The sequence below is a fragment of the Phocoena sinus genome, chromosome 20, assembly GCF_008692025.1.
Source record: "Phocoena sinus isolate mPhoSin1 chromosome 20, mPhoSin1.pri, whole genome shotgun sequence".
Classification (NCBI taxonomy): Eukaryota; Metazoa; Chordata; class Mammalia; order Artiodactyla; family Phocoenidae; genus Phocoena; species Phocoena sinus.
Window position 1 is genome coordinate 17,867,551 of NC_045782.1, and position 27,708 is coordinate 17,895,258.

The 27,708-nt window shown below is 51.3% G+C and overlaps 1 protein-coding gene across 2 annotated transcripts in view; it reads left to right on the forward strand.

Moving 5' to 3' along the window:
- Positions 1 to 27,708, forward strand: part of RHBDL3 (rhomboid like 3) — a 46,234-nt gene that overhangs the window by 11,829 nt on the left and 6,697 nt on the right. The window contains exons 2-6 of one of the 2 annotated variants that reach the window (XM_032618073.1): positions 3,678 to 3,836; positions 7,676 to 7,900; positions 11,081 to 11,229; positions 13,469 to 13,581; positions 19,083 to 19,183. In XM_032618073.1, the coding sequence (XP_032473964.1) occupies positions 3,678 to 3,836; positions 7,676 to 7,900; positions 11,081 to 11,229; positions 13,469 to 13,581; positions 19,083 to 19,183 (747 nt within the window). The remainder of the gene's footprint in view (positions 1 to 3,677; positions 3,837 to 7,675; positions 7,901 to 11,080; positions 11,230 to 13,468; positions 13,582 to 19,082; positions 19,184 to 27,708) is intronic. The other variant, XM_032618072.1, reaches the window with a different exon arrangement.

Below are 27,708 nucleotides of genomic sequence, written 5' to 3' on the forward strand. Positions count from 1 at the left end.
AGCCTCCACGCATGCTGAATGTGGGCTCCCCCTTCACACACACACACACACACGCACACACACACCTGGCCTTGCACAGCACTGGGGAGGCAGCTGCAAGGATGCTCCTGGCTCTCCAAGGGGCCTCTGCCTGCGGCTGTTCACAGCCCCATTCCTCCCGCTGCCCCGCCACCCCCAGACTAACCCCAGTCAGGTTGTCTCCAACCCACCCAACCTAGACCTCATTCCAAGAGCCCCCCTTCAGTCCAAAGTGGGTGAATCTGGGTCATGGAGCACCCAGGACGGGGAGCTTCGGGACCTTCAGTACATTATTGACAAGGAAATTGCATTTGTAGGGTTTGTTTCCCCCAAAGCTCCAAACCACGGTGCTTGTATGATCCTGTCCCCAAAGCTGCCCTTGAGGAGGCCCAAAGGCGGGAATGGTGTCCAGGAGGGTCGGCCAAGCCTCCATGGCAGGGCTGCTCCCTCCTAGCTTCGAATGAGGCAAGTGGAGCCGGACACTGAGTCCGGGCGGCCCTGGGCCCTGGAGAGCACAGCCCTGCGTTTGCTTCAACCCACCGCACCCCGAGGGCACGCTCGCCCCTGCTTGATGAATGAGGCTGAGGCAGTTATGGCTCGAGATGTTTACCCTCAATTACACAAACTGGTAAGTGGCTGAGACCAGAGTGGGATTTTGCCTTGCTGCTCGCAGCCTCCTTTAGAAGCTCCATCAGGGCAGTGGTGCCCACCTCTCTCTGCCTCTGCACGAATCCTCTCTGTGTGTGTTTCTTTTTGTCTCCCCCTTGCTCCCTCTCTCTGCACTACCCCCCCCCCCCCGCCCCACGCCCACTGCCCCCTGTCAGCTGGGGCTCTTGCCCTCATCTTCCCAGGTGTTTGGGGTGGTGGTTGGAAGGTGTCCCGTGTACATCTGTGGAGCCCAGGCAGCTGGCCCCTCCCTCCCTCTCCCACCCTTTCCCCCAGTCCCCCTCCTTCATCCCTGAGGCCTCATTATTAGCGTAGCGATGACCGCCCCCCCGTTGTCTGGGCTGTCTGGCCCTGGCACGAAAGATAGAGTTTTGGCAGAGAAGGGAGGCTGGGCCGGCTTCCAGCCCCTTCTCTGCGGTCTGGAGCCTGTAATGTGCTAGGGGCAGGCCTGGCAGGCCCTGGTGGGGGGTAGGAGGAGGAGCCACAGGGCAGCCCCTGTCACTAGGACGACAGCAGGGAGCCCTGGAGGGGAGGGAGAGCAGGGGAGCAGGTGGTCCTTTGTCTGGAGCTGGAATGAGGGAGAGGGGCCCTTGCCTGATCCCAGCGCCTCCACCCCACTGCCCCCCACCCCAGCCGCGGATGGGCCCCCGGGGCGGGGATTGGCTTCCTCCCCCACCCCCACCCCCACCCCGGGCTGGGCAGCAGAGGCTCCCTGCTGTGAGCAGCCCACTGCCCCCTGCCGTGCTCACCAGGGGAGGGTTAGGGAGGGGATGGATCTTCCCAGGGCTCGGGGCTGCTTCTCATCCCCCACGTCAGCCCACCCAGTACGAGGGCCACGTGGGCCCAGTCAGGGGCCAGGCTGGTGAGTCCCTGTAGCCAGTGCCAGCCTGTGGGGACGGGAGGGGTCCCAGGCAGAGAAGGAGACCCTCCCTAGCTGCCGTCTCCGCTTTGCCACCCCAGGCGTCATTTCCTGTCTGAGCTATAAGGAGATCAGAACTGTTCCTGTATGAGCTCTTTCCTGCTTAAAAAATCTGTGTAGAGTGGGCCCGTGTAGCTCCTGGAGCCCCTCCACTCCCGGGCCTGCACTCACCTCTTTGACCCTTGACATCTGGCTTCTGAGCAGCAGAGCAGAGGCCCTAGAGGCTGACGGTCAGCGGCAGCCAGTGGTTAGAGGCAGTGCCGGGCTGCCCGGGTCTGGAATCCTGGCTCTGCCACTTGCAGACATGTCACTTAACCTCTCTGTGCTCGTTTTCCCGTGTCTCTACTTCCTCATCTGTGACATGGAGATATAACCATAGGACCCGCTCATAAGGTCGCGGCAGGAGGTCAAAGAAATCATATATTTACATGAAATGCTTGGTGTGGTGTTTGGCCCCATGAAAACACTCAGCAAATATTAGGCGTGTTTACTCGTGAAGGTCTTTCTGGAACAGAGGGTAGGTGAGTTTCCTAAAGTACTCGATGGTGGGAACCGAAGAGGTGTCATCCCTGAAATCTGGTATTTTGGGTGGAGGATTGGGTACACAGGCAGATGTTTAAATAGGCCTCATTAGAGATGTCCTCTCTCGTTGAGATCTGGGCAGAATTGAAGGAGTCATGACTTGTGACTCTTGGCTGTTTCTCCTGGATTGTCTTAGACAGGCTGCACACAGCATCAGCCTTCCGAAAATAGTCTTCACTGACCTTATCCAGAAGAGAGGGAAGGGTGGGTTCGGTCTTCGGGCTCCCTTGTCATGCGCACGCGGACGTCTGTCTGCCTTTTAAAATCTCAGCAACCCTCAGCAGCACCTCCGTGTGCAGTGAATTCATGTGGGGACGGGGTTTGTGAACAGGATTTCCCTGGGCAACCTGGCAGCTCGTTAGTGTGTACTGAGTGGAGACACTGGGCTCTGCAGGGAAGGAGAGGGGATGGAAGGGTGACAGAAAGCTTGTGTGCTTCTCTGGGAGAGATGAATAAGCCCCTTTTCTAACTGAACCTGTGAGCCTTTCCTTGGAAAATGGGTACCTGTCTTTTCACCCAAACATCTACTTGTTCACCCAACAAATCTTCACTGAGTGCCGACTCTGCCCGGCTCTGTGCCATAAGCCCCGGGGAAAGTTGTGCACCAACCAGCAAGGAGTTGAAAATGGAGGACAGTGCAGGGTGGAGGCCAGAGGGCTGTCTGACATGCAGGGGATGCAGATCATGTGTTGAGGGAAGGATCCCTGGACGCGGGACATCTGAGGAGTCGGAAGGGTGAGTCGGAGTCTCCCAGGGAGACAAGGGGAGAGAGGGAGTCTTAGGCAGAGGTGCCCACGTGTGCAAAGCTGCAGAGGGAGAAGGGCAGCGTCAAAAATCCAACCAGGGACTTCCCTGGTGGTCCAGTGGTTAAGACTCCGCACTTCCAATGCAGGGAGCGCAGGTTCGATCCCTGGTCTGGGAACTAAGATCCCACATACTGTGTGGCATGGCCCCCAAATAAAAACAACCAAACAGAGCACAGTGTCTTTGGGGAGCCCTGTGTGGGGTGTACGTGGGTGCAGGCGTGGGAGAGGGGCTGGCAGGCAGATGCGGAAGCGCTGTGCAGGCTGTGCTCCCCGCTGCCCGGGGCCTCGTGCCTTCCCCGCTCAGTCCCTCCGCCCCAGGCCCCAGATTTCCTCATGTTCCTCTACTCATCGCCTTTTCATTCCCTCTTTCCCCTTGTCCAGGGTCAGGAGTAAAGGCAGAGAGTAATAACCTCTCTGAACCTCCGTTTCCCTTCTCCACGCACCACAGGGCTGCGCTGGGCGACCTCAGAGGTCTCCAGGGCCTTCTAGGGTTGTAAGTGGTTGTCCGCCCTATTTGGGTGTTTCCCCTGGGGGCCTTGGAAACATCCCAGATGCCACCTAGCCCTCTATCAGCAGAGGGCCGGAGACAGGAGCCGTGAGTGGTGACGGTGATGGGGCACCCGGGGCAGTGTGGAGAGGGAGACGGAGCCCTGCTGACCCCGCTGGTGTGTGTGCTTCTCCCTCAGTTTGACCCTGGGAACACGGGCTACATCAGCACATGTAAGTTCCGGAGCCTCCTGGAGAGCCAAAGCTCCAAGCTGGACCCGCACAAGAGGGAGGTGCTGCTGGCTCTCGCCGACAGCCATGCCGATGGGCAGATCTGCTACCAGGATTTTGTCAACCTGGTGAGCGCTCTGGGCCCCTCGCCACTGGGAGAGGCCTGTTTGGGGGTGTGGCTTAGAGGATCCTTTTGGATAATTAATGGGATCTGTTGGTCTGCAGCACTGAAGAAGTCCAGGCTTCAGCAGGTGAAAGGAAATCACCAAAGACCCAATTTCTCTTTATCTGTCAGTGCTTTCTACAGTGTCAGCAGTACTCAAAAAAGCCCCAGGCAATTCCAGACCCTACCATCGTGGCAGCAAAGTGGCTGCAGCTGTTCCAGCCCTCATGCCCTCAGGCCTCACCACGCAGGGGAGGAGAGGGACTCTTCGTGTGGTAGCTCCCACGTGAGGCCTGGGATTTCCTTCCTCCAGTTGGCCTAGATTGGGTCAGTGGGTTGTGCCGATTGAATCAAACCAATCAGTGCCCACCCGTGGAGCTGGGAGTGGGGTCATTTCCACGGAAAGGAAGGATTTGGAGTGGGAGGTGGGAGGTTATCGTTGGCAGGAGAGGAGCTGGGGAGTGGATGTTGGGAGGATCAGGGCAGACCTTTCAGGTGCAACGGGGCACATGGGTGAAGGCCGGAGCTCATCACACCTGCTGGCAGCTGTCCTGAGTTGTCGGAGGGGCTGGAGACGGGAGGCCCGTGAGTCCTGCCCAGTGGTCTGGTGTCTTGAGTCAGGACTTCCTCCTCACTGGGGTTACTGCTGTGCTGTTCCGGGGGCTACTGTGGCGGGATTGGAGTGGGGTTCAGAGGGGTTAAGCAGGAAGCATCCCTCTGTGGGGTGGATGGCACATGAGCGAAGCTGCATGAACTAGCAGCGTGAACACGAGGCTGGAAGGCCCCACTTGGTTTCCCTATCGGTGAAATGGAAACAGTCGCCCCTCTTCTTGTCACCCATGAAATGACCGGTGTGAAGTCCCCAGGCTCTTGGAATTCAAAAGCATCAGTGATGGAGGAGCCAGGACCTGCCATCGTGCCAGGTTTGCTCTCTGATGTGGATGTGTGGGCTTTGGCATTGTTTTAATTGCTTCTTGATTAAGGACCTGCCTTTGCCCAGAGGTTAGCGTGATTGCAGGGAGCAGCTGTAGGGCTTTTAGTGGTGAAGAAACCTGCTGTTCAGAGTGGACCCAGGGAGCAGATCTCCCAGAGGGCGGGGGTGCAGAGCTCAGATAAGCAGGGGAGTTGGGGACAGTTGGGATTCATGAGATGGGCCATGGAGGTGAGCCCCGTGACTGGGAACCCAGCAGTGCCAGCAAAGAGCAGGCCACGGAGTTGAGCCTGCATCGGCTCGTCCACAGCCCCAGCGCCAGCGTGTTTGCTGCATGCCCTGCTCAGCCCAGGGCAGAGTGAGGGCATGGCTGGGCCAGGGGAGCTGCTTCTCTCCAGCTGGGGGTTCGTGGAGTCGTCCGTGTGAATTCACAACAGCAGATTACTTGTTACCATCGAGATTTCCCTATTTGAATTCTGAGCTGGAGCAGCCAGCCATAGCCTGGATTCTTGTGAGCAGGGCTGCCCTGGAGGCCAAGACTAAGAAGGGGTTCACCAGTGGGGGAAGCTCTGGGCAGGGCAGAGAGCTCAGGGGCTGGAGTCAGGTGGGCCTGGGTCCTGCGACAGGCTCTGCCTTTGCCACTCAGTGGCAAAACTGAGCCCCGGTTTTCCCATTTGTAAAATGAAGCCAAAGGAGACCCTCTTCAGGGTTGTGGCAAGGATTAAATAAGAAGTGTTTGAAAGTTTTTGTTGCCTCTAATGTTCTTCCACCAGGTTAACTCCTCTGCATCCTTTGTGAGCCCTTTCCCACCCCATCCCAGGCAGAATGAACCAACCTTACCCAGAGCCCCCGCAGTGCTTTGCACAGGCCTGTCTTATAGCACAGACCACATTGCATTACAGCTGAGTGGCCAGGGTTATCATGTATGGGTGTGCAGGTTGTGGACTGCACAAGGATGCCGGGCAGAGAGAGGAACGGGGACTGAAATCTGGCCTGGGCTTTGTTCAGCAAGGCCTGGAATGGGTGCATCCACCTGGAAGGAGAGGCTCCCTTATCTAATTGGCACAAAAGCTCCACATGGGCTCCAGAGTCAGGCAGATCTGGATTTGAATCCTGACTCTGTGATTTACTAACTGTGGGTCCTTGAGGAAATTACTTACGCTCTCCAAGCTCTCATCCCTGTCTTTATAACGTGGGGATGATACTACGCACCAAATGATGAAGATGACATCCTCTTTTGCTGCCGTTTATGCATCTGTCTCTCCTGTATGCTCTGTGAGGCCAGAGACCATGGCTGCTGCTGTGCCCGGCACAGTTCTAGGCACATCGGGGCACAGCTGAATGGTGAGTGTGTATGTACACACTGCTTCTCCTGTATTTATGCTGAGCTCCTTCCCACCACGGGTCTTGCAGATGTATTGTTTGTGAGTATATGTGTGGTACACGCACATGTGCATGTACACATCCAGGGATTGGGGGAGAGGACGGCTACAAACTAATTTGATGACATGGTCTTATCTTGGGCTTGTAGTGATCATGGAGCCCCAAGTCCTATCCGCAATAACAGAACCGCCAAGCCACTAAGAACCAGACCCAAGCTTTGCAGGCGTGGAGGGGATGGGAATAGGGCATCGTTGGAAGGGGTTCATCCAGGAAGGCCTGCTGGATGGGGGAGGCTTAAGCCAGATTTTTCAGGTGTGTGCCGAACCCAGGAGAGGGGACGGGGTACTGCAGATGGAGGCTTGTTCCACCTGGCTTGGTCTGAACCCAGATCCTCCCCAGCTCCCTGCCCCCTGACAGGGCTTCAAACCCATGTGCCTTGGTTGGGCTGGCTCACCTCCCCAGCCCTGTCTGGACTCCTGCCTTCAGTTTTAACCTGATGTCCCTGCTGGGCCCACAGTCCCAGGAATATGTTGATAATCCCCACCCAGCAACCACAGAGCAGCCCCTGGGTGGCACTGTGAGCTCTGGGGTTGGGAGAGCTGTGTCTTTAGGACATCTCCCCGTAGGAAGGGTCTAGAGTGTGGTCGTGGAGGGTGGGTGGGAGATAACAGAAGCCTTGGGAGGCTGGAAGTCAGTAGGACCGCCTCTGATCTCTGGGGGTCAGGCTGACCACTGGGTGAGGCAGCCAGGACTCTGCCTGGGAAGGGGCCAGTCCTGGGGCTCCCTGAGCATCACAGTTCCCTTGGAGGCACTCAGGGCTGATGATCTTCCACAAGCACAGCTTTGGGTTCTGGTTCCGGGGACCAAGGATGCTGACCCCTACTTATCCTTCAGTTCTCACTCATGCCACCTCCTTCAGGAAGCCCTCCCTGACTACCTTGGGACCGGGTTGGACTCTTTCCTGTGTGCTCCCACAGCAGCCTTCACTCTGAACCGTTACTTATTGCTGGTTACTTATCTGTCTTGAGCACCACTGTATCCCCATGTCTGGCAACACCTGATGCTTAGTAGTTGCTCAGGAAATTGTGATGGATAATGGACAAGTGGGTGGAAGGGAGGTATAGTGGATATGAATACAGGCTCTGGAGCCCTACCGGGTTTGAACTTGATGGGTTCCTAAAACTCTCTGTGCTTTGGTCTCCTGTCTGGTGGAATGGGGATATTCATGGTCTTTATCTAGCAGGCAGACTAGTTGCATCAATGAGCCAAGCTGTGATGTGCTTAGAACAGCCCCTGACACATAAGAGCTCAGTGAATATTGCTTCTTGTTAACTATTACATTTAACTTCTTGTTAACTATTATTACAGAAGAAAGAGGAAGGCAGAATCAGGCCTGGTTGGTCTAAGGAATGTGCTGGCTGGGAAAATGGGATGGGGCTCCCCTGAGACTCCGGTTCTGACCCCCCTCCCCTGCCCTGTTTCCTGTGTAGATTAGCAACAAGCGGTCCAACAGCTTCCGCCAGGCCATCTTGCAGGGCAACCGCAGGCTCTGCAGCAAGGCCCTGCTGGAGGAGAAGGGGCTGAACTTCTCCCAGCGACTGATCCGCCACGTGGCATACGAGACCCTGCCCCGGGAGATTGACCGGAAGTGGTACTATGACAGCTACACCTGCTGCCCACCGCCCTGGTTCATGATCACAGTAACGCTGCTGGAGGCAAGGACGAGGGTGGGGAAGGGGCTGCCGGAGGGTCAAGAGGACATCTGAGATCACGAGGGGAAGGGCAAGTCACTGCAAGTCAGGCCCTGTTACAGGGCACGCAAGTGTTGTTATAACCCCCGGACCATAGAGAGATTACAGAGATCATTACCCTGCAGCAAAATCCCCATGTGACCACCTCCACCAAAACCAACAGCAGCAAAAACAATGTCGCTAGTTCATTGATTCGGGGGATTTAGCCAGGCTAACTCATGAAGACACCTTCTTTTAGTTCCTCCTGGAGTGAGTAACCCGGACGAGTCATGTGCTCCCCTGGGACGCCTGTGAAGTAGGAATAACCAGACCTGCCCTCCTTTTCCCACAGGACTCCCCTATTTAGAGCCAGAGAACGGCAGGTGGTGCTTTCTGAACACAAAAGCATTGCACAAATACATATGGGAGGGAGCCTATATGAACAGGTAGATGTGGGCTTCACGTGTTTTGCAAGAACATTCTCCCCTTAGGAAATCATCCGTACCTATTGTTATTCTAAAATAACAGAATCCAAAGTACCACCTTCTGCATCAGCGCTCCTGTATGAGGAACTCTGAATGCTTTCCGCTCCTCAGCCCAAGAACCAGCGGGCCTCCCAACCCCGGGTCTTGAACGAACCAATGCTTGGTTTCCCTTGGGCGTTTTATAATCTCCATCGTTTCTCTTCCAGAACCAGGGGCCTACTTACCGCCCCTGCATATGTTCTTGTAAAGTTCCTGCTGAATCAAACCGCAGGATCATTAAGCTTCATGGCGTCGCTCTTCTTTTTTTCTAAGTCGTAATATCTGGACTGCAGGCTAGAGCTCCTGTGTTGTTCTGGCTTCATCCAAGTACATGTGGAAGTTGTGATTTTTCTGAGATATTCTTGGACTTGTTTTCCAAGCACTTACTGTGTTGGTCTATTTATTAACTTCTATTTGAGGACCAATAATAACAAGCTGTCTTGGAAGCTGTATTTGCTCCCAGGCCACCTGTACTCATGGTGTTAGGTGGACAGAACGGCTCCCAGAGAGCCCCGGGAGTCCAGCTGCTGGGAGGCCTGAGCCATTCCCAGGCTCAGCCCGCGAGGGCTTAGCCACACACTAATTACAGCTGCCTTCCCTCAGTGCATGCCTGCTCCTCACGTACTTTATCGTTTTTAAACCTCACGATCACCGTGGAAGTGTAAGAATTAGTATCCCCATTTCCAGATGCGGAAACTGAGGACCAGTAAATTAAAATAATTTGCCCAAGGTCATCCAGAGGAGTCCGATCTTGTGTCCAGATTGGTTTCAGATTTTCAGAAACCTCAGCTGTGTAATCTCGAGCCACCAATCTAGAAGAAACTGGAAAATGATGAAATAACTGTTTCAGAGTCCTTATACTAAAGCCCAAGGTTTTTGTTTTACATACAGTTCTAGTAACCTGGTTTTCTGAGTCCATAACAGAGTGAACATGGTGGGAAGCTACTAGAAGGGTCTCCCTACCAACCAACAATAGGAAGTAAGAACCTTGTAGTACCTGGTCAACAACATGCTGACACCCAGGCATTGCGGGAGAGGACAAAATAAAATGTAAAAGCAAACCTGAGTCGTAAAGAAACAAGAATTTGGGACCATTTAGTATAGGAGCAAAACCCCTATCAGTTACTGGAGAAGACATCACTCCTATAGCCCAGATCAATACCTGAGACATCCTTAAAATTAAGGGACGTGAATTTTACATTCTAGAAAGAGTTTCAGGGGACTTCCCTGGTGGCGTGCTCCCAGTGAAGGGGGTCTGGTTTTTATCCCTCGTCGGGGAACTAGATCCCACATACATACCGCAACTAAGAGTTCACATGCCACAGCTAAGGAGCTGGCGAGCCGCAACTAAGGAGCCCACCTGCTGCAACTAAGACCCAGCGCAACCAAATAAATAAATAATATTTAAAGAAAGAAAAAGAGTTCCAGGAAAAAATAGTTCAAATAAATACTCTCTTAGGGCTTAAACAAGTACACATCAGTCATCTTTTTATTTATTTATTTATTTATTTTTTAGTCATCTTTAAAATTAACTTATGTGGGACTTACCCGGCGGTCCAGTGGTTAAGACTCCACGCTTCCACTGCAGGGGGCACAGGTTCAATCCCTGGTCGGGGAAGTTCCGCATGACACACAGTGCAGCCAAAAAAAAAGAAGGACAATTATGTGAGGTGTTGGTGAGAATTCAAAGAAATTGAAACACGTGTGTACTGTTGGTGGGAATGGAAAATGGTACAGCCACTGTGGGAAACAGTATGGCAGTTCCTCAAAAAAATTAAACAGAATTACATGGTCCAGCAATTCCACTTCTGGGTGTATACCCAAAAGAATTGAAAACAGGGGTTCAAAGAGATATTTGTACACCCATGTTCATAGCAGCATTGTTCACAATAGCTAAAAGGTGGAAGCAACCCAAGTGTCCACTGACAGATGAGTGGATAAACAAAATGTGGTAGATACATACAGAGGATTATTAGGAAGGAAATTCTGACATGTGTTACAACAGGGCTATACCTTGATGGCGTTATGCTGAGTGAAATAAACCAACCACAAAAGACAAATACTGTATGATTCCACTTATATGCAGTCCCTGGAGTAGTCAAACTCATAGAAACAGAAAGCAGAATGGTGATTGCCAGGGGCTGGAGGCAGGGAATGGGAATTAATGTTTAATGGGTATAGAGTTTCTTTCAGTTTTACGAGATGAAAAGAATACTGTAAATGGATGTTGGTGATGGTTGCACATTATGAATGTATGTAATACCACTGAACCGTACACTTAAAATGGTTAAGATGGTAAATTTTACCTTATGTGTATTTTACCAGAGTTTTTTTTTTTTAATCAACTTATGTGGAATTGCCTCAGCCCCCAAGTGGGTATGTGAGTTATTATCTGAATTAAAGTTTAAAATCCTACAAACCCTTCCTGCTTAACACCGAGGAAATGTGGGCAGAGACCATTTTGTGAACATTTAACAAAATAATCGAACAGAAGTGGGGTAAGAGATGGTGCAGAGCTAGCTTGGCTCTGGTCGTAGGGATGTCCCTCCTTCCGTAGGGATTCCAAAGGCCAGCACAAGAGGGGTTCCTGGGCAGTTTCACACCTAGTAACAGGCTCTCTTCATTCTGTGCTCTCATCCAGGTTGCCTTTTTCCTCTATAATGGGGTGTCGCTGGACCAATTTGTGCTGCAGGTAACCCATCCACGATACCTGAAGAACTCACTGGTTTACCATCCACAGCTCCGAGCACAGGCTTGGCGTTACCTGACCTACATCTTCATGCATGCGGGGTGAGTACACTCTATCAAGAGTCCCTGTGGGAAAATAACTGGTCCAGAGAGCCTGGATTGAAATTTATTTTTTATTTTTATCTACCTGGACACAGGATTTGAGGTGGCTTCTTGAAACTTATACCAAACTGTATGAGTAAGTTATTAAGAGTGTATGGGAGGGGCTTCCCTGGTGGCGCAGTGGTTGGGAGTCCGCCTGCCGATGCAGGGGACACAGGTTTGAGCCCTAGTCTGGGAAGATCCCACATGCTGCAGAGCAACGAAGCCCGTGCGCCACCACTACTGAGCCTGCTCTCTAGAGCCTGCGAGCTGCAACTCCTGAGCCCGTGTGCCACAACTACTGAATCCCGCATGCCTAGAGCCTGTGCTCCTCAACCAGAGAAGCCACCGCAATGAGAAGCATGTACACCGCAATGAAGAGCAGCCCCCACTCGCTGCAACTAGAGAAAGCTTGTGCACAGCAACGGAGACCCAAGGCAGCCAAAAAATAAATAAATAAAGTAAATAAATTTATTAAAAAAAAAAGTGTATGGGAAAGGGAAAATAGAGGAAAATGCTAAAAAGCCAGCAGAGAGCTTTTTAGCATATACACAGCATGTGATGCTATGTACTTGCTATAAGTGGGTTATAAATTTATTCTGAACTTCCTAGCGGCCAAAGCAAAGAGGGAAATGTGGTCCGCCGCCAGGTTCATTGTCCATAAACCATGTGTGTGAGTGCCCCATAAGTGAAATAAAGGACAGATTTATTGAAAGGAGGTCTCGCAATATGGTGGCATGAGTCTTCTTGAGGAACTCTCGCAATACTTAAAGTTTCTGTTTGTAGAGCCGTGTGGCCTTTTTTGGGGCCTGGAGTGCAATCAGTTCTCACTGGTACCTCCTACCCCATGATAAGGACCAGGCGACCACCCAGGTCCAAGTCCCTTGAAGAGCATGGTCTTGGCTGGAGACTGTTTTTACACAGTAGAAGCATGGAGTTGGGAAATCAGAGTCCCCGGACACCAGACCTCTGTGGTGTCTTCTACAGACTCTTCTAGAGAAGTGATGGAAAAGCCCTGTGGGTGCCTGTCCCTGGGATTGCCAATGGGGAGAGGATTATCCCAGCCCCCATGGCTCTTTCCTTGGCAGAAAGACCCACAGTGGCCAAGAGGAAGCTCCCCTGTGAGCCTCCCTTCCTGCTGAGCCGCTAAAGGGGGCACAAGAGCCACCCCCTAACTGGCTGCGCGTGCTGGGAAGGGTGCTTTGGCGTGAGGAGACTTCTGGATGGTTGTTGATGGACGTCTCCACTCTGAGCCTGAGCGGATGGATGCCCTGCCTGCTGTGTCCCAGCTTCAGCTTCACAGGCTGAGGAGCAGGGTCGGGGAGGCACTTCATGCTTCTGTCTCCTCATGAACCAAGATCTGGACACCACAGGAACTGGAGGATAACTTTGATATACTAAGCTCTAACAGATGTCTTTCGTGCTTGCACTTGTTTGGAAAACATGTTTCTCTTTAAATATCAGTAGGTCTTACAAATACAATAGCGAGCCGGAGCGACTGAGTAGCCTGGATAATGGACCAGGTCCCGCACATCAGAGACCGGGGCCGTGGTCCCAGCCTGACCACTAACCGGCTGTGTGACTTTAAGTCACACAGCCTCAGCTTCTCTTGTGTCAACTGATGGAGTTGCTGGATCTTTCTTTTTTTTTTTTTTACATCTTTACTGGAGTATAATTGCTTTACAATGGTGTATTAGTTTCTGCTTTATCACAAAGTGAATCAGTTATACATATACATATGTTCCCATATCTCTTCCCTCTTGCGTCTCCCTCCCTCCCACCCTCCCTAGAGTTGCTGGATCTTGACCGTTGTTAGCCCCTCATTGGCAAGTGCAGACACTGCCAGTCACCCCCAGCCCTGCACCTGTGTTCCTGTCCCAGCTGGCAGGGAGGGTGGAAGGAACACTCTAAAATGGTCTGTCTGCGTTGTAATTCCTTCCCCTCCACCCCCTAGACTGTGAGCTCCTCAAAGGCAGCCATAGGGTCTTTTTTTTTTTTAATTTAATTTTGGCCATGCAGCGCGGCTTGTGGGATCACAGTTCCCCAACCGGGGATTGAACCCGGGCTACAGCAGTGAAAGCACTGAGTCCTAACCACTAGACCACCAGGTCTCCCAGCTATAGGGTCTTATTCACTACTGGATCCCCAGCATCGTGGCATGCTAAATGAATGGATGAATGAATGTGATCTCTCTGTACAGGATAGAACACCTGGGACTCAATGTGGTACTGCAGCTCCTGGTGGGGGTACCCCTGGAGATGGTGCACGGAGCAACCCGCATTGCGCTTGTCTATGTGGCTGGTGTCGTGGCAGGTAGGCAGGTGGGCCCCGTGTCCCCAGGGGTGAACCTCCCCAGGGCGTCTAGGAGACCCCATGAGGTCAAGCAAGCCCCAACTTCCAGAGGACCCTCACCATCCAGGCTCCTGACTACTAGGCTTGGCCTCCAGGCAAATCTCCCCACTTCCCTGGGGATACTGGGAACTGCCACCCAGAGAGGGAGGCATGTGATGACAAAGGAGGGGAGAGCACAGCATTTGGAACAGGCAGACTGACCGGAGTTTCAGTCTTCACACTGCCGTGTTGCAGCTGTGGGAACTTGGGGAAATGCCTTACCTTCTCTTGGCCCTGTTAAGCTTTAAGAGGGAACTGATGAGATCTGCCTGCCAGGCGTGAGGAGGGCGGAGTGAGGTGAAGGATGAAATAAACCGTGCAAGGGAGGTGAGATCCCTGTGGGGACATCCAAGGAGTGGGTGGAGCCAGGTGCCTGCCCTGGCCAGGCCAGCATCTGTACCCTAAGGGGGATCTTGCCTCTGCCCGGGCTGGCCCTTGATTGACCCACGGCTGGCCGGAGAGAGTCTGGCCTAGGAGGTAGTGGGCACTCGTGCCAGCTGGAGGAGTCTGGGGCCTTGGCTGGCTCAGCTCATGTGGCAGGTGATGACAGTGATCATTGTGGGCTTGAGGGTAGTGGCCAGCCCCCATCCCCCTCCCCAGTGGCAGGGGAGGTGCACTGGGATGAGGTGGGGAGAGCAGAGCAGACTTCTACAGGAAAAGTCTGCACCAACTGGGCTTCTGAACAGAGGGATCTCCCTCGTGATGTTTCCACCTTTATCGCTGGCTTTTCTCTTTACAAGGTTTGCCGCCTCAGCTCTTCCCCCCTGACAGCTGTACCCTGGGGAGCTTTGTGTGTACGTTTAAGTAAGATCTTAATCCTTTCTGAGTGGCATTGAAGTTGTCATCAGGAGAGCAGGGCAGCGTCAGCTTTGTAAACAGTGGTCAGGCAGGGACCCTGGAGGTAAGTGGAATGACTTCAGGAATCAAAGAGGGAAGGGTCCCACCACACACCCCCATCCCATGAGAGGCTGGTCTGCTAGTTCGTGAACCCTCAGCCTGGGAGATTGGCCCAGCGCTGTCTCCTTCACTCCTGTGCTGAGGTTAAAAACTTGGCCACCTTGGACAGCACTCACACCAGCTTCTCCCAGAATCCAGCACCGTCTGCATCCTTGAAAAAAGGTCTGATGAACATCTCTGTGTGCCAGACTTACTTAGCCACTGACACACCCCTGAGTGTCGACATCTGGGGATTTAGAGCCACATTTTCCATGCCGACATACTCAGAGACCCAGATGGTTAATGGCGAGGAACAGGAAAGATGCTCGTAACACTTGCAGTTGGTAGTTAATTAGATGGGAGTGCCAGTAACCTAGAAGACAGACATAGATTCAAGATGACTCAGGCCTCGCCCAAACCAGATGACACCCAGTGGGAAGACAGTGCAGGTATCACCTCCCAGTGATGCCAGTGCAGAAGGAGATGGTGTAAAGGCAGACGGGGGCTTTCCAACTAAACCTGAGGGCGTGGGGCTGTATTGCAAAGCAAATTACACGTGCTGTTCTATCTGAGTCATTGATTCAGAGCAGAGGGCATTCTGGTCACCTCACATCAAATCACTGATCTCCAGGATTGAGTTGATTGACCTGCCTGTACCCCTTCCTCCCTCTCTGCTCTGTGTGCATCCCTCCTCAGAGAAGGGGTCCTGTTCAGACAGCCAGACCCTGACCGGATAGCCGATACTTATCAGGTGCCTGTCCTGTGCGGGCTGTTTTTAATCCCCACGACAACTCCATGAGGCAGGAACTGTTAACTCTCCATCTGTTACAGATACAGAAACCGAGACTTAGGGACGCTAAGTGACTTGCCTAAGAAGATACAGTCGTAAGTGGTGGAGCTGGGCTCTAATCCAGGCTATCTGACCTCAAAGGCTGTGCTCTAACACTATCACAGTGTTACGAGAATTAAAAGGCCTTATCCTTTATGCACATAATTTGTCAGAAACCAAGGGAGGTCTTAATAGACATTGACCCGTGCTCTCTAATTCCTGCCCAATGAAAATATTCCAAATCCAAGGCCATCGCATTTTGTAACCATAATAACTAACCTCTGCTGAGCGTGTCTGGTAGTCCAGGTATGTGATAAATGGTTCACACGTATGTTATCTGCTCTTCTCATCACAACATCCTATGAGGTAGGTGCTGACACCCCCATTTTATAGGCAGTTCAAAGAGGTAAAATGACTCTATTTGCTCAGCCAAGAAGCCCTAGAACTGGGGTGGAAACCCTTCCTCCGCCCGGTGCTTCTAGCCAATGCTTGAAAGCCAACGTGCATCTCACTTCCGGCTAATGATTACAGAGCTGAGTTTAAATACTTTAAGATCCAGTCTCTTCGCTGCTCTGCCCAGCTTTATGATAGATTATATAGATCAGAAGCGATGGATGCATCCCCAGAGCCTAGCACAGGGTTTGGTACATGGTAAGCAACAAATATTTGTAAACTAAGTGAAAGAGTACATACATAGATAAAGTTGTACTGCTTAAAGGTAGATGTTCTGCCAATTTTTATTTGGATTTGTTTGGGGGTTTTTTAACGGCTAAGGGAGATGCTGGAGAACACCTGCTTTAAATTTTCCAGGCTAAAATTATCGCAGCTGTGCATAATGGCAAAGTCACCAATTCATCCCCGTGCTGGCATGGACCCAGGGTTTTGGGGGAAAATTCATAGCCCTGACTAGCACTGATCCTTTGGTTTGCTGCTGTGTACAGGTGTGGCGTGTCACTCCGGCTCGCCTTTCTCTCCCCGTCCTCTGCTCCCATGACCTCCAGGAGTTCACACTGGCCTTTATTGAACTGTGATCCATTCCGTTCATCGGGAATCCTGCCTGGCCCTGGCTTTCTGTCCTGGGATGACGTGTCTTACTTTATTGATATGCATGCGTACATTTATACTTGACCTCTCTTAGTCCCTATAGTCCAGGTCTAATCTGCAGTCACTTAAGGAAAGTCTTTCTTTTTTTTTTTGCGGTACGCGGGCCTCTCACTGTTGTGGCCTCTCCCGTTGCGGAGCACAGGCTCCGGACGCGCAGGCTCAGCGGCCATGGCTCACGGGCCCAGCCGCTCCGCGGCATGTGGGATCTTCCCGGACCGGGGCACGAACCCGTGTCCCCTGCATCGGCAGGCGGACTCTCAACCACTGCGCCACCAGGGAAGCCCAAGGAAAGTCTTTCTACCACAAATGGAGGGCAGGTGGATCCAGATTGTCACCTTCCAGATTCTAGAACCAGGATCCGAACCTCAGACCCTGGATCTTAGGCCAAGACTTGGATTATTGTATTTCTGATCTGGAAGGAACCCTTGAGATGCCCTCCAGTGGGTGGCAGACTTTACTCCCCAGGTCCCATCCCCATTCAGCCAGAGCAGCTCTCTGCACCATGGGGTAGGGGTGTGAGTCAGGTTTCTTTGAAAACAGTGTCTCACTGTTCAAAAGTTAGAAAGCCTTAGACTAACCTCCTCATTTCACAGATGTGAAAACTGAAGCCCAAAGAATTCAGGAGCTGTGCCCAGGGTCACACAAGTAACCAGTCACGCCCCCATCCCATAATCCTGCCACAATCCAGACTGACCTCTGGTCCTGGGGTCAGGACTCTCATCCATCCTTAGGGTGAGGGAAAGGTCAGTGCACGGAAGCTGGACCCTGGGGGCTTCCCTGCCGCCTCCCTGTCCTGGTGGATCCCACCAGGGAGGCCGAGGGAGCAGAATCTGCCCCGGTTTGTGGGGACTCACGTGGAGGAGAGAGGCCAGCCCCGAGGAGGCTGGGGCTTCCTCTGTCCAGACGGTAGTTAATGGGCAGCCAGCCCTGTGCAGCCCTGCAGTGCAGCCTTTGCGGCCAGCCCTGCCGCCAGGGAGAGTGAGAGCGTGGGAATCCTTTGTCATGCAGATTCCACTGCCTGCCCGTTGGCCACCCTGGGATTTTTTTTTTTTCTTTTTCCTGTTATATAGGGCTGACCCCATGGCTAGGCAGTTAAAAAAAAAAAAAGAAAGTTATCTGACAATAGATCAATACCTAATTAAAGCCAGAGGGAAATCATGAAAGGGGAGAAGAAAGATTTATAGTTGCCCTGGGAGGGGAGAAGGACTTGGGTGTCCTTAGTTCATGACGGTTTGTATTTTCCTGAGAGATGACATTCCCCTTGAGACTAAGAATCTGTTGTGGGGATCTCTTTCTCCGAGGATCTCAGTGAGACAAGAAGCCTTGAGAGTGGTCTGGGGGTGACGGCAAGCCAGGGAGAAGGCACATGACGTTGCAGGGGCCTCTCCACGCCCAGGGTGTCAGGCACGCTGGTTCCCGGGCCGGGCCTTGCCTCCTGCTAAGTAGTGAACCCTCCAGCCCTGTAGGGCCTGCAGAGTTGGCCTTCTGCCTGTCCCTCTTCTCTCCACCCAAGCAGCAGCTAATTGGCTCCTGAGCCTGCGGGCATTTTCCAGTGGTGATTTCTGCACACTCACCCAGGCCGGCCACCTCTCATCCTCTGAGCCCTGGGTTCTAACTCCCAGTTATTTTTAGTCTCCTGTGTCCTTCCCTGAAAGCCAAAGCATTGATCACACTTAAATGAGACCAGAACAACACATTTCCCATCTTCTTCTCTGCCAAGCTTCCCTCCCAGGATGAAAGTTTATCATCCTCCAGACCAAGAGTCTCTACCATTCCTTTCCCCCAGAGGGTATGACATCATCTTTCTCTCTTCCCCGGGACTTCTCAAGGACGTTTTTCCTCCAAAGAAGCCCCGCTCTGGAGATCCTGTTGGCCTGTTGTCATTTCACTCGGTTGGAGGTGATGCTAGGCAGGTTTTTGGATGCTGTTGAGGAGAGCGAGGGTAGAGGGTGGAGGTCGACCTCTGACCCATTTTGGGGAGTGGCTGCTAGAGAGGCCGAGAGCACACACGGGCTTTGTGTCAGGCAGACCTGGACTCATATCCTGGCTCCAGCCCTTCCTACCAGGTGACTCTGGGCTCAGCCTCATCTCTGCAGTGAGGCTACTAGTGCCTGCCTCAGAGGGTGGGCTTGAGGGTCAAAGGGAAGGATGTCTGTAAAATGCCTGGCCGGTGTCTGACACACCGTGCCCCATAAGGGGTAGCTGTTTCTGCAAGAACTACTGCTACTATTTTTGTCGTTGCTCAGAACCCTGAGATAGCACAAGGGGAGGCTGGATTGCCAGGCAAGATGATCTGGGTGGCAGAGTTCTACTTTGGGCAAGTCACTTCTCTCCTTGAGACTTTGCTTCCCGGCTGTAAAAGGAGAAGTTTGAACCAAATGGTTCTTTCGGCCATAAATGAATCTTCTAGGAAGCTCCGAGGTGACATGCGATCAAGGGAGGAAGAGAGCGAGCCTCTTGCTCTGGGGTCTCAGCCCCGAGGCTGCAGCGGCCTGGGACTGGGGTGGGGAGCCGACTCCAGCATCCTTGAGTTCTCCATCTCTCTCTGTACCAGGGTCCTTGGCGGTGTCTGTGGCTGACATGACCGCACCAGTGGTGGGCTCCTCTGGAGGGGTGTATGCGCTTGTCTCTGCCCATCTGGCCAACATCGTGATGGTGAGCACCCCCTGTCCCAGCAGCCCTCTCTTGGCCTCCCCTCTGCTGTCGCTGGGCCTGGCGTTAATCTGTTGGAGCTGGGGTTTAGATCCTCCTTCACGCTCCAGCCCGGGCTTGGCAAGCGCCAGGTGGCCTTGGCCAGTAGCTGAGTTTAAGGACACTCCTCGCCCTCTGCCGGGATACTTCCAGTGGGACCCTTCCATATATGATTCATATTTTCTCCAGCCATGGCTTTGCCCATCTTCCTATTCCAACTGTTTGCTACTCAGTGACTTTAAAAAGTTTAAATCCTTGACCACTAGCATGCGTTGTGATTGTAACTTGTTGTTTGTCATTGGCTGTTAAAAGTAAGGGGATCTTAGGGACTTCCCTGGTGGTGCAGTGGTTAAGAATCCGCCTGCCAATGCAGGGGACACGGGTTTGAGCCTGGGTCCGGGAAGATCCCACATGCCTCAGAGCAACTAAGCCCGTGTGCCACAACTACTGAGCCTGCGCTCTAGAGCCCGTGAGCCACAACTGCTGAGCCTGCATGCCACAACTACTGAAGCCCGCGTGCCGAGAGCCCATGCTTCACAACAAGAGAAGCCACAGCAATGAGAAGCCCGCGCACCGCAACGAAGAGTAACCCCCACTCACCACAACTAGAGAAAGCCAGCTTGCAGCAACAAAGACCCAACGCAGCCAAAAATTAAAAAAAAAAAGTAAAGGGATCTTAGAGATGATCTCATCAAAAGTCCCAAACAGGAAAGAAGGCTCTGAGAGGTTAAGTGATTTGTCCAAAGCCACAATCAAATCTGTGGCAAAATGGGGACTTGAACCCACATCTCCTGGCAGTCATTCTAGTGTCGCTCTCCTCCACCAGCCCTTCAAAGCGACTGGTCGCCGTCATTCCATTTCTCATGCTCTTCCTTGCCTTTTCCTGAAGAGCAATCTAGTGTAACTAGCTAAGAGCAGGAGCTGTTATTCCTCCCAGATCTGAATCCCAGCTCCCCACTTCCTAAAGAGTGACCTTGGGCAAATGACTTTACTGCTTTGTGCCTCAGTGTCTACATCTGTGAAATGGGATGAGATGGGATCAATGACATAAAGTGAAAATAACCACTCAGTCTAAGTGTGAACTTAATTCCTGACTCCCCACGGAAGAGGCCGGGGTAGACTCAGAATAGAGACAGGATCTTCAAGGCAAGCGATTGGAAGCCACCTGATAGTCTCAGAGGAGGTCAAGACGGCCTCCTTGTTTTAGAAGCAGTCTGAAGTTTGGAGGCTGAAAGAGGAGTCACTGGCAGTGCTTGGCTCACCCTGTCTGATGCCCCCACTTGCCCAGGAGCCTCCAGGCAGAGCCCAGATCTTACTCATCTTTTCCCCAGTGCCTGGAATAGGGCTGGACACATGGCAGAGGGTGCCCACTAAATTGGGGGGAAGAAGGGAGAGAAGGGCCGGAGGGAGGGCAGGAGGGACTGTCAGGAAAGGAGTAGCTTCTCTTTGGGGTCTTCTTGCTCTCACCTCTCTCCTCCATCACTGTCGTCACCCACGTGGCAGATGTGTGAATGCTCAGTGACAGCAGTTTATGGAGGTCTTGGAAACACAAGTCTTAACCACTGGACCTCCAGGGAAGTCCCACCCCCATTTCTTCATTATTATTGCCACTGTCACCTAGCCTGCTCCTCAGCACCATCCCCTTTCTTTGCACCAAAGTCCCCTTTGTACACTGAGAGAGAAAGAGAGCTACAGCAGGGGCGGGTGGGTGTGTGACAGTATGTTTACACACGGGGTGCTTGGCTTGGTCTGCTAAACACCTGGGAGCCCAGGGCTGCCTCACATTGGCTCTTTAAATGGGTCATTCTGTATCAGTGCCACAGCTTTCCCCAGATACAGCTTTTCCTCTGAATTCTGCTTCTGCCACTCCCCCCTCCCCCTGCCCCAATTCCTTTCTGCAGGGGGAGGAAAGGCCACCCTCCCCTTCCCCTTCCCCCCAAGGTGCATCTGTGTATGAAGGGGATGAGCCAGCACAACTAAGGAAGAAGAGGCAAACAGGACTTCATAACGATGACCTTTTCCACCCCTTCCCACCGCCTGGGAAGCGGCCCCGATGACCCAGAAGTTCCTGTGGTGAGGGCAGACCACCTCTAGGACCCGGACCGAGGGCTGGGGCATGGGGTTGAGGAGGGGGGTGTGAGAGCAGTTTTCTTCCAGTTTATGTTTCTTTCTGCAAGTAGCCTGTGGCTGTGCAGATGAGCTGTCCCACCCAAGAGCCCAGCGGTCTTACAGAAGGACGTGGCTTTCCCTGACCAACGGGGAGCTTTGGGGTCCCCTGGAGTGTGACATAAGGTAGCCTTTCCCTTAGAAAGTTGTGTGGTGCTTATTGGACAGTGAAAAACACTCACTTCCTCCTTAGGTCAGTTTCCTTTCATCAAGAGGCTGTCTTTACCCAAGCTAGCTCAGTGCCCAGCAATTCAGAGACACATTAGGACACACCATATGAAATTGCTGTTTCTGTGGGTCAGAAGCATTTAGGCATTGGCAATTTCATGTGGTTCAACCTAATAGATAGACTATCGATTTGTTTTTCCCCAGAATGTTAGCAAATGTGTGGGGAGAGTTCTTTTATTTTTTAATTTTTATTTTATATTGGAGTATAGTTGATTTACAGTGTTGTATTAGTTTCAGGAGTACAGCAGGGACTTCCCTGGCTGTCCAGTGGTTAAGACTCTGCACTTCCACTGCAGGGGCCAGGGGTTCGATCCCTGCTCGGGAAACTAAGATCCCACATTCCACTCGGCCAAAACAAAAAAAAGAGTATAGCAAAGTGACTTAGTTATACATATATCTATTCTTTTTCAGTTTCTTTTCCCATATAGGTTATTACAAAATATTGAGTAGAGTTCCCTGTGCTATACAGTAGGTCCTTGTTCATTATCTATTTTATATATAGTAGTGTGTATATGTTTAGACTATTGATTTTTTTTTTTTTTTTTTTTTTTTGTGGTATGCGGGCCTCTCACTGCCGCGGCCTCCCCCACTGTGGAGCACAGGCTCCCGACGCGCAGGCTCAGCGGCCATGGCTCACGGGCCCAGCCACTCTGCGGCATGTGGGATCTTCCCGGAACGGGGCACGAACCCGCGTCCCCCGCATCGGCAGGCGGACTCTCAGCCACTGCGCCACCAGGGAAGCCCTAGACTATTGATTTTTAATTCCAAAATGAAGACTTGTCTGTGTGTCCCAATAAAGCACCTCATCAGAACAAAAAGGAAAAAGAACATGCACTTGACATCCAGGAAATCTGGATTTGAGGACTGGTATCACCATTTTGATAGCTCTGAGTCCCTTAACTTCTCAGGGACTCTGTTCTGTCATCTGTAATCCCTTCTTCACAAGGTAGTTGTGAGAAAGACATGAAAAAATTGGATGTGAAAATGTTTTTCATGTGACAAATCACCAGACAGCTGGGAGACCCTGTATGTATATGTGTGTATTTATATATATATATATATTTTTTTTTTTTTTTTTTTTTTTTGGCGGTATGCGGGCCTCTCACTGTTGTGGCCACTCCCGTTGCAGAGCACAGGCTCCGGACGCGCAGGCTCAGTGGCCATGGTTCACGGGCCCAGCCGCTCCGCGGCATGTGGGATCCTCCTGGACCGGGGCACGAACCCATGTCCCCTGCATCGGCAGGCGGACTCTCAACCACTGTGCCACCAGGGGAAGCCCTATATATTTTTATACATATAATTCCTTATCTTTATAAATTCCACCTGATATCTGTACAGAGAATAATCTGAAAATGTGTCCTTTATGCTTCAGATAAAATGTTGATACATTACAGATACATAACAGAAAAATGTTGAACACTTCTGTTCTCAGGACTCTGTTTAAGTGAGAGATTCTGCCTTAAATTAAAGTATGTCTTATTTTTCATAAAAAACACTCTGAGTTTCAAAACGCTTGTTTACATCAAGGGAATAAATCTAAAAAATATTTCAGCAGATGATCTGGATGGCATTAAAGACCTGTAATCAAGACTTCTTATTTTAAATTCTAGCAGTATAAAGGCACACATAATTGAATAATTTATTAATTGCTTTTTGCTGGGGCCCATAGGACAGAGTTTCATTTTTATTTATTTATTTTTAATTTTTAAAAATTTATTTATTTTATTTTATTACTTATTTTTGGCTGCATTGGGTCTTTGTTGCTGTGCGTGGGCTTTCTCTAGTTGCAGCGAGCGGGGGCTACTCTTCGTTGTGGTGCGCAGGCTTCTCATTGCGGTGGCTTCTCTTGTTGTGGAGCACGGGCTCTAGGCTCGTGGGCTTCAGTAGTTGCGGCACACGGGCTCAGTAGTTGTGGCCCGCAGACTCTAAAGTGCAGGCTCAGTAGTTGTAGCGCACGGGCTTAGTTGCTCCGTGGCATGTGGGATCTTCCCAGACCAGGGCTCAAACCCGTGTCCCCTGCGTTAGCAGGCGGATTCTTAACCACTGCGCCACCAGGGTAGCCCTCATTTTTAAATATACAAGATATTTTCTTTAACTTTGCCCCATATGATAGATGTTTTTCTAAAACATTTGAGATCTAAATTTTTGTAAATGGAACCATACTGTCAAAGCACAAGGAAAGATTGTTGTCGAAAAGTCACAGAAGATTTCTGTTATAAGGTTCATTTTATTAAGTAAAAATCCTTCTGTAGGATTTTTACTTAATAAAATGTAATTTTATCTGTGTCGTGCTTTCTTTTTTATCTGTGTCACGCTTTCCTTGTTTCCTGTGTTGGGTTTTCTTGAAGTGATTTGACAAGAAATTGTTTCCACTGGGGTTATGTAAAGCCGTCTGGGAACAGAACCTCTCCTGGGTTTCAGCCTCTGAGCTCTTGACTGACTGGGTGAGCAAGATGCCTAGGGGACTGGTTACTGCCTTGTTTGTCGTTTGTGAGTTACCATCTCACCCTGTGAGGCTCTGGTAGAGAATGAAATTAAAGGACCTGAAAAAAGTTTATATTCCCCAGGGGCCTGCAGGCTTTTCAACATTTATAGCAGCAGCAGCGCTGGCTCTGTGTGAGATTTTTTTCCTTCTCTCCTGTTGTTTCACTGTGCTTATTTTATTGGAGGGAATAATGGGGAGGAGGGGGGGAGATGAGGCAGCTGGTGGAAAGGAGTGACTTTCTAGTTTAACCCCTCAGCTGCTGGGAGGCTGCTCATTTACTGATGTTTGCTCAGCTCTGGGGGCAGCCAGCATGGACAGACAGAATGTGACCCTGCCTTGGAAGTGTGGGCGGACAGAGCCCTGGACTGGGAACCCTGTCAAGCTCGACATTTACTCACTGTGACCTTGCACTTGCCCACCTGGACCCTCAAGTGCAGATCAGAGTGGGATGACTAGATCAGCTTGGCAAACTTCACAGCCTTCCAGGGCTCGGCAGGTATGGTAGATGAAGCTGGTCCTGGGAGCCATGTTGCAAAACTGGAGCCCCCCGGCCTCCTCCAAGGTCATTGAGAGTCTGAAGCTTCTTTTAAAAAAATTTTTTTTATTTTTATACAATTTTTAAAGGTTACTTTCCATTTACAGTTATAACAAAATATCGGCTATATTATACAATACATCCTTGAGCCTGTCTTACCCCCTAATAGTTTGTACCTTCCACTCCCCCATCCCTATATTTCCCCTCCCCCCTCACTGGTAACCACTCATTTGTTCTCTGTGTTATATTCACTAGTTTGTTGAATTTTTTTAGATTCCACATGTAGGTGATATCATACAGTATTTGTCTTTCTCTGTCTGACTTAGCAGAGATTCTGAAGTTTTGAAGCCGCTCTGCAGGGCAAACTCACCATCTTTGCCCCAGGTCCAGATACTATCAGGCACTTAGATGACTCTTACCACGTGCCAGACAGTGTTCTTCTTTACACATATTAATTCATTTCACCTTCGCAACAAACCATGAGGTGGGTAATGAGTTAGGTACTGTTGTTATCTCAGATTTACAAATGAGGACACTAGAAAAAAGGAATTCTGAGCCACCACACCAGTGGTCTTGCCAGACCAAAAATACAGACAGTGCTTTTTTAGACAGGTCCCAGATAGGGCCCAGAGGGACCTGGACCTCAGCTGAAGGAGAGAGCGGCCAATACATTCTAGACTTAACTCTGCCTGATACTGTCACTCAGAACACAGTGAAAGAGACTTCAGGTAAAATATTCAGAGGGTTGTTTTTTTTGTTTGTTTGTTTTTTTGCGGTACGCGGGCCTCTCACTGTTGCGGCCTCTCCCGTTGCGGAGCACAGGCTCCGGACGTGCAGGCTCAGCGGCCATGGCTCACGGGCCCAGCCGCTCCGCGGCATGTGGGATCTTCCCGGACCGGGGCACGAACCCGTGTTCCCTGCATCGGCAGGCAGACTCTCAACCACTGCACCACCAGGGAAGCCCCTTCAGAGGGTTTTTGTGAGGAAAAGGGATCTTAGAAGTGTTCCATATCCATATGAATCGCCAACTGTCCACAGAACTCTTTCTATTTTGCAAAACAAAAACTCTGTACCCATTTAACAACTTCCATTCCTCCCTCCCCCAGCTCCTGGAAACCCCTATTCTACTTTCTGTCTCCATGAATTTGACTACCTCTGTAGTCTGTACCTCGTACAAGTGGAATCAAACACTATTTGTCTTTTTGTGAGTGGCTTATTTCACTTAGCGTAATGTCTTCAAGTTTCATTCAAGTTGTAGCATGTGTCTTGGTTTCCTTCCTTTTGAAGGCTGAGTACTATTCCATTGTGTGGATACACCACCTTCTGTTTCTATATTCATCCATCCATGGACGCTTGGCTGGCTTCCACTTTTTTGGCTGTTGTGAATAACACTGCTGTGAACATGGGTGTCACATTTAAGGGAGAATGACAACCCATGGGTGGACCTCACAGGGAGACAAAGCCTGCCTGGACAATAGCAGGAAGAACTTTTCAGTGAGTGGAGCCTCTTCACGGGGCTGCTTCAGGACGTGGTGAGTTCCTGGTCACAGGGGCTGGAGGGCCATCTTGTCAGCTTGTTGGCAGGGGTGTCCCTTTGGGTGGAGATGGCCCATCAGGTGACTCCCAAGGACCCTCCCATCCTTGGGCTTCATCTTGGAGAGGAGCTGAGGGGCCACTGACCTTCGGCCAAATGAGCTAGCTCGGGTTAGGTGGCCAGATCCAGTGGAGGGCACCAACTCCCGTTTTGTTGCCTGTCTCCCAGCGAGGGTCCCCTGGGGGCAGATGCCAGCAGGTGACAGTGTTGTCCTGCCGTCTGCTCCTTTAGCACAGAACATGTCAGCAAGCAGAGGTTAGACTCCCCCACCTAAAGAGGGGCCGTGTGTCACTCACCTCGCCTTTTGTGAGGTTCAGGTCATTGAGGAATAATAGGGAATAACAGGGAGGCAAAGGGCAAGAAGCCGAATGTGGCAGGATTTCTCTGTCTTTTGGCAGCTTCCCGCATCCTGCTTGGTCCAGTGAAGCTTCCATAGACATTATTGTACATGCCAGTGTTCAGGGCCTCTGTCAAGTTTCACGCATGGGTCCCCCAATGTCAAAGGAGTTCAAGACGTGCCCCTGAGCTGGGCCTGGGCCAGGCAGCGGAAGCAGGGGAGGTGGGTGGGAGGGAACAGAAGCCCTCGCTGTCCCCACTTGCCTCCTACCCTAGGACTGATGTGTTCCAGGAAGATTCCAGGCTCATTTCTGCTTCTGGGTAAATGGAATCGAGCTTTGAAAGCGCTGCAGGAGTGCCCCTCAAAGGAGCCCTGTGGCGCAGTCTTTTGTAAATTGAACAGTCCTTTCATAAAGTGAGTAATTGTACTCGATTATCTGCTTTGGAGTTTCAGAGATTCTCAGGGGAAAGAGGGATTTGTCTGAAGGCCGTCTGGCCCACCCCATTTCCAATGCCTGATTCTCTTGAGCATCCTCTCTGAGTGATGCGAAGCCCCCATTGAAGCCCTCGATGTTGGGAAACTCACCATCCCGTGGATCACTTCATCTTTGTTTGGACAGCTCAGCTTATTAGAAATGAAAGCTTATCCTGAGCTTAAAAAAAAAATCTCTGAAGTTTTCATCCATTGAGTCTTCCGCTTACAGGTTACACTGAATATGCCCTTTCCTGCGTTGACTCACTTCATACTTGACGGCAATGAATTTGACCCCTGAGTCGTCTCCTCATTCGTTCCTCAGATGGAGGATTTTGAGTTCTTTTATCATCCTGATGGCCCTGCTTTAACTTGGCTTGCTTTGCTGTCCTGCATCCCCTTGCAACCGTGGGACCCAGCAGTTGAGGCAACCGTCAAGACATCTGTGTGAGGGAAACAAGGACTGTCATCTCCCAGGATCTAGATTCTCTTCCTCTGTTCGTGCAGCTTGAGAGCTTTTATGACACTAATAAACTTACCATTGCCTGAAATCTCAAAGCCATGCTGGTGTGATCTGGGACAAAACCACAACCGGCTCATTCAGGATTTAATGGAGATGATTTGTTTAAATGTCAGGTTTTCCTAAGCGGGTTCCCTCTGCAGAGGAGTGGTC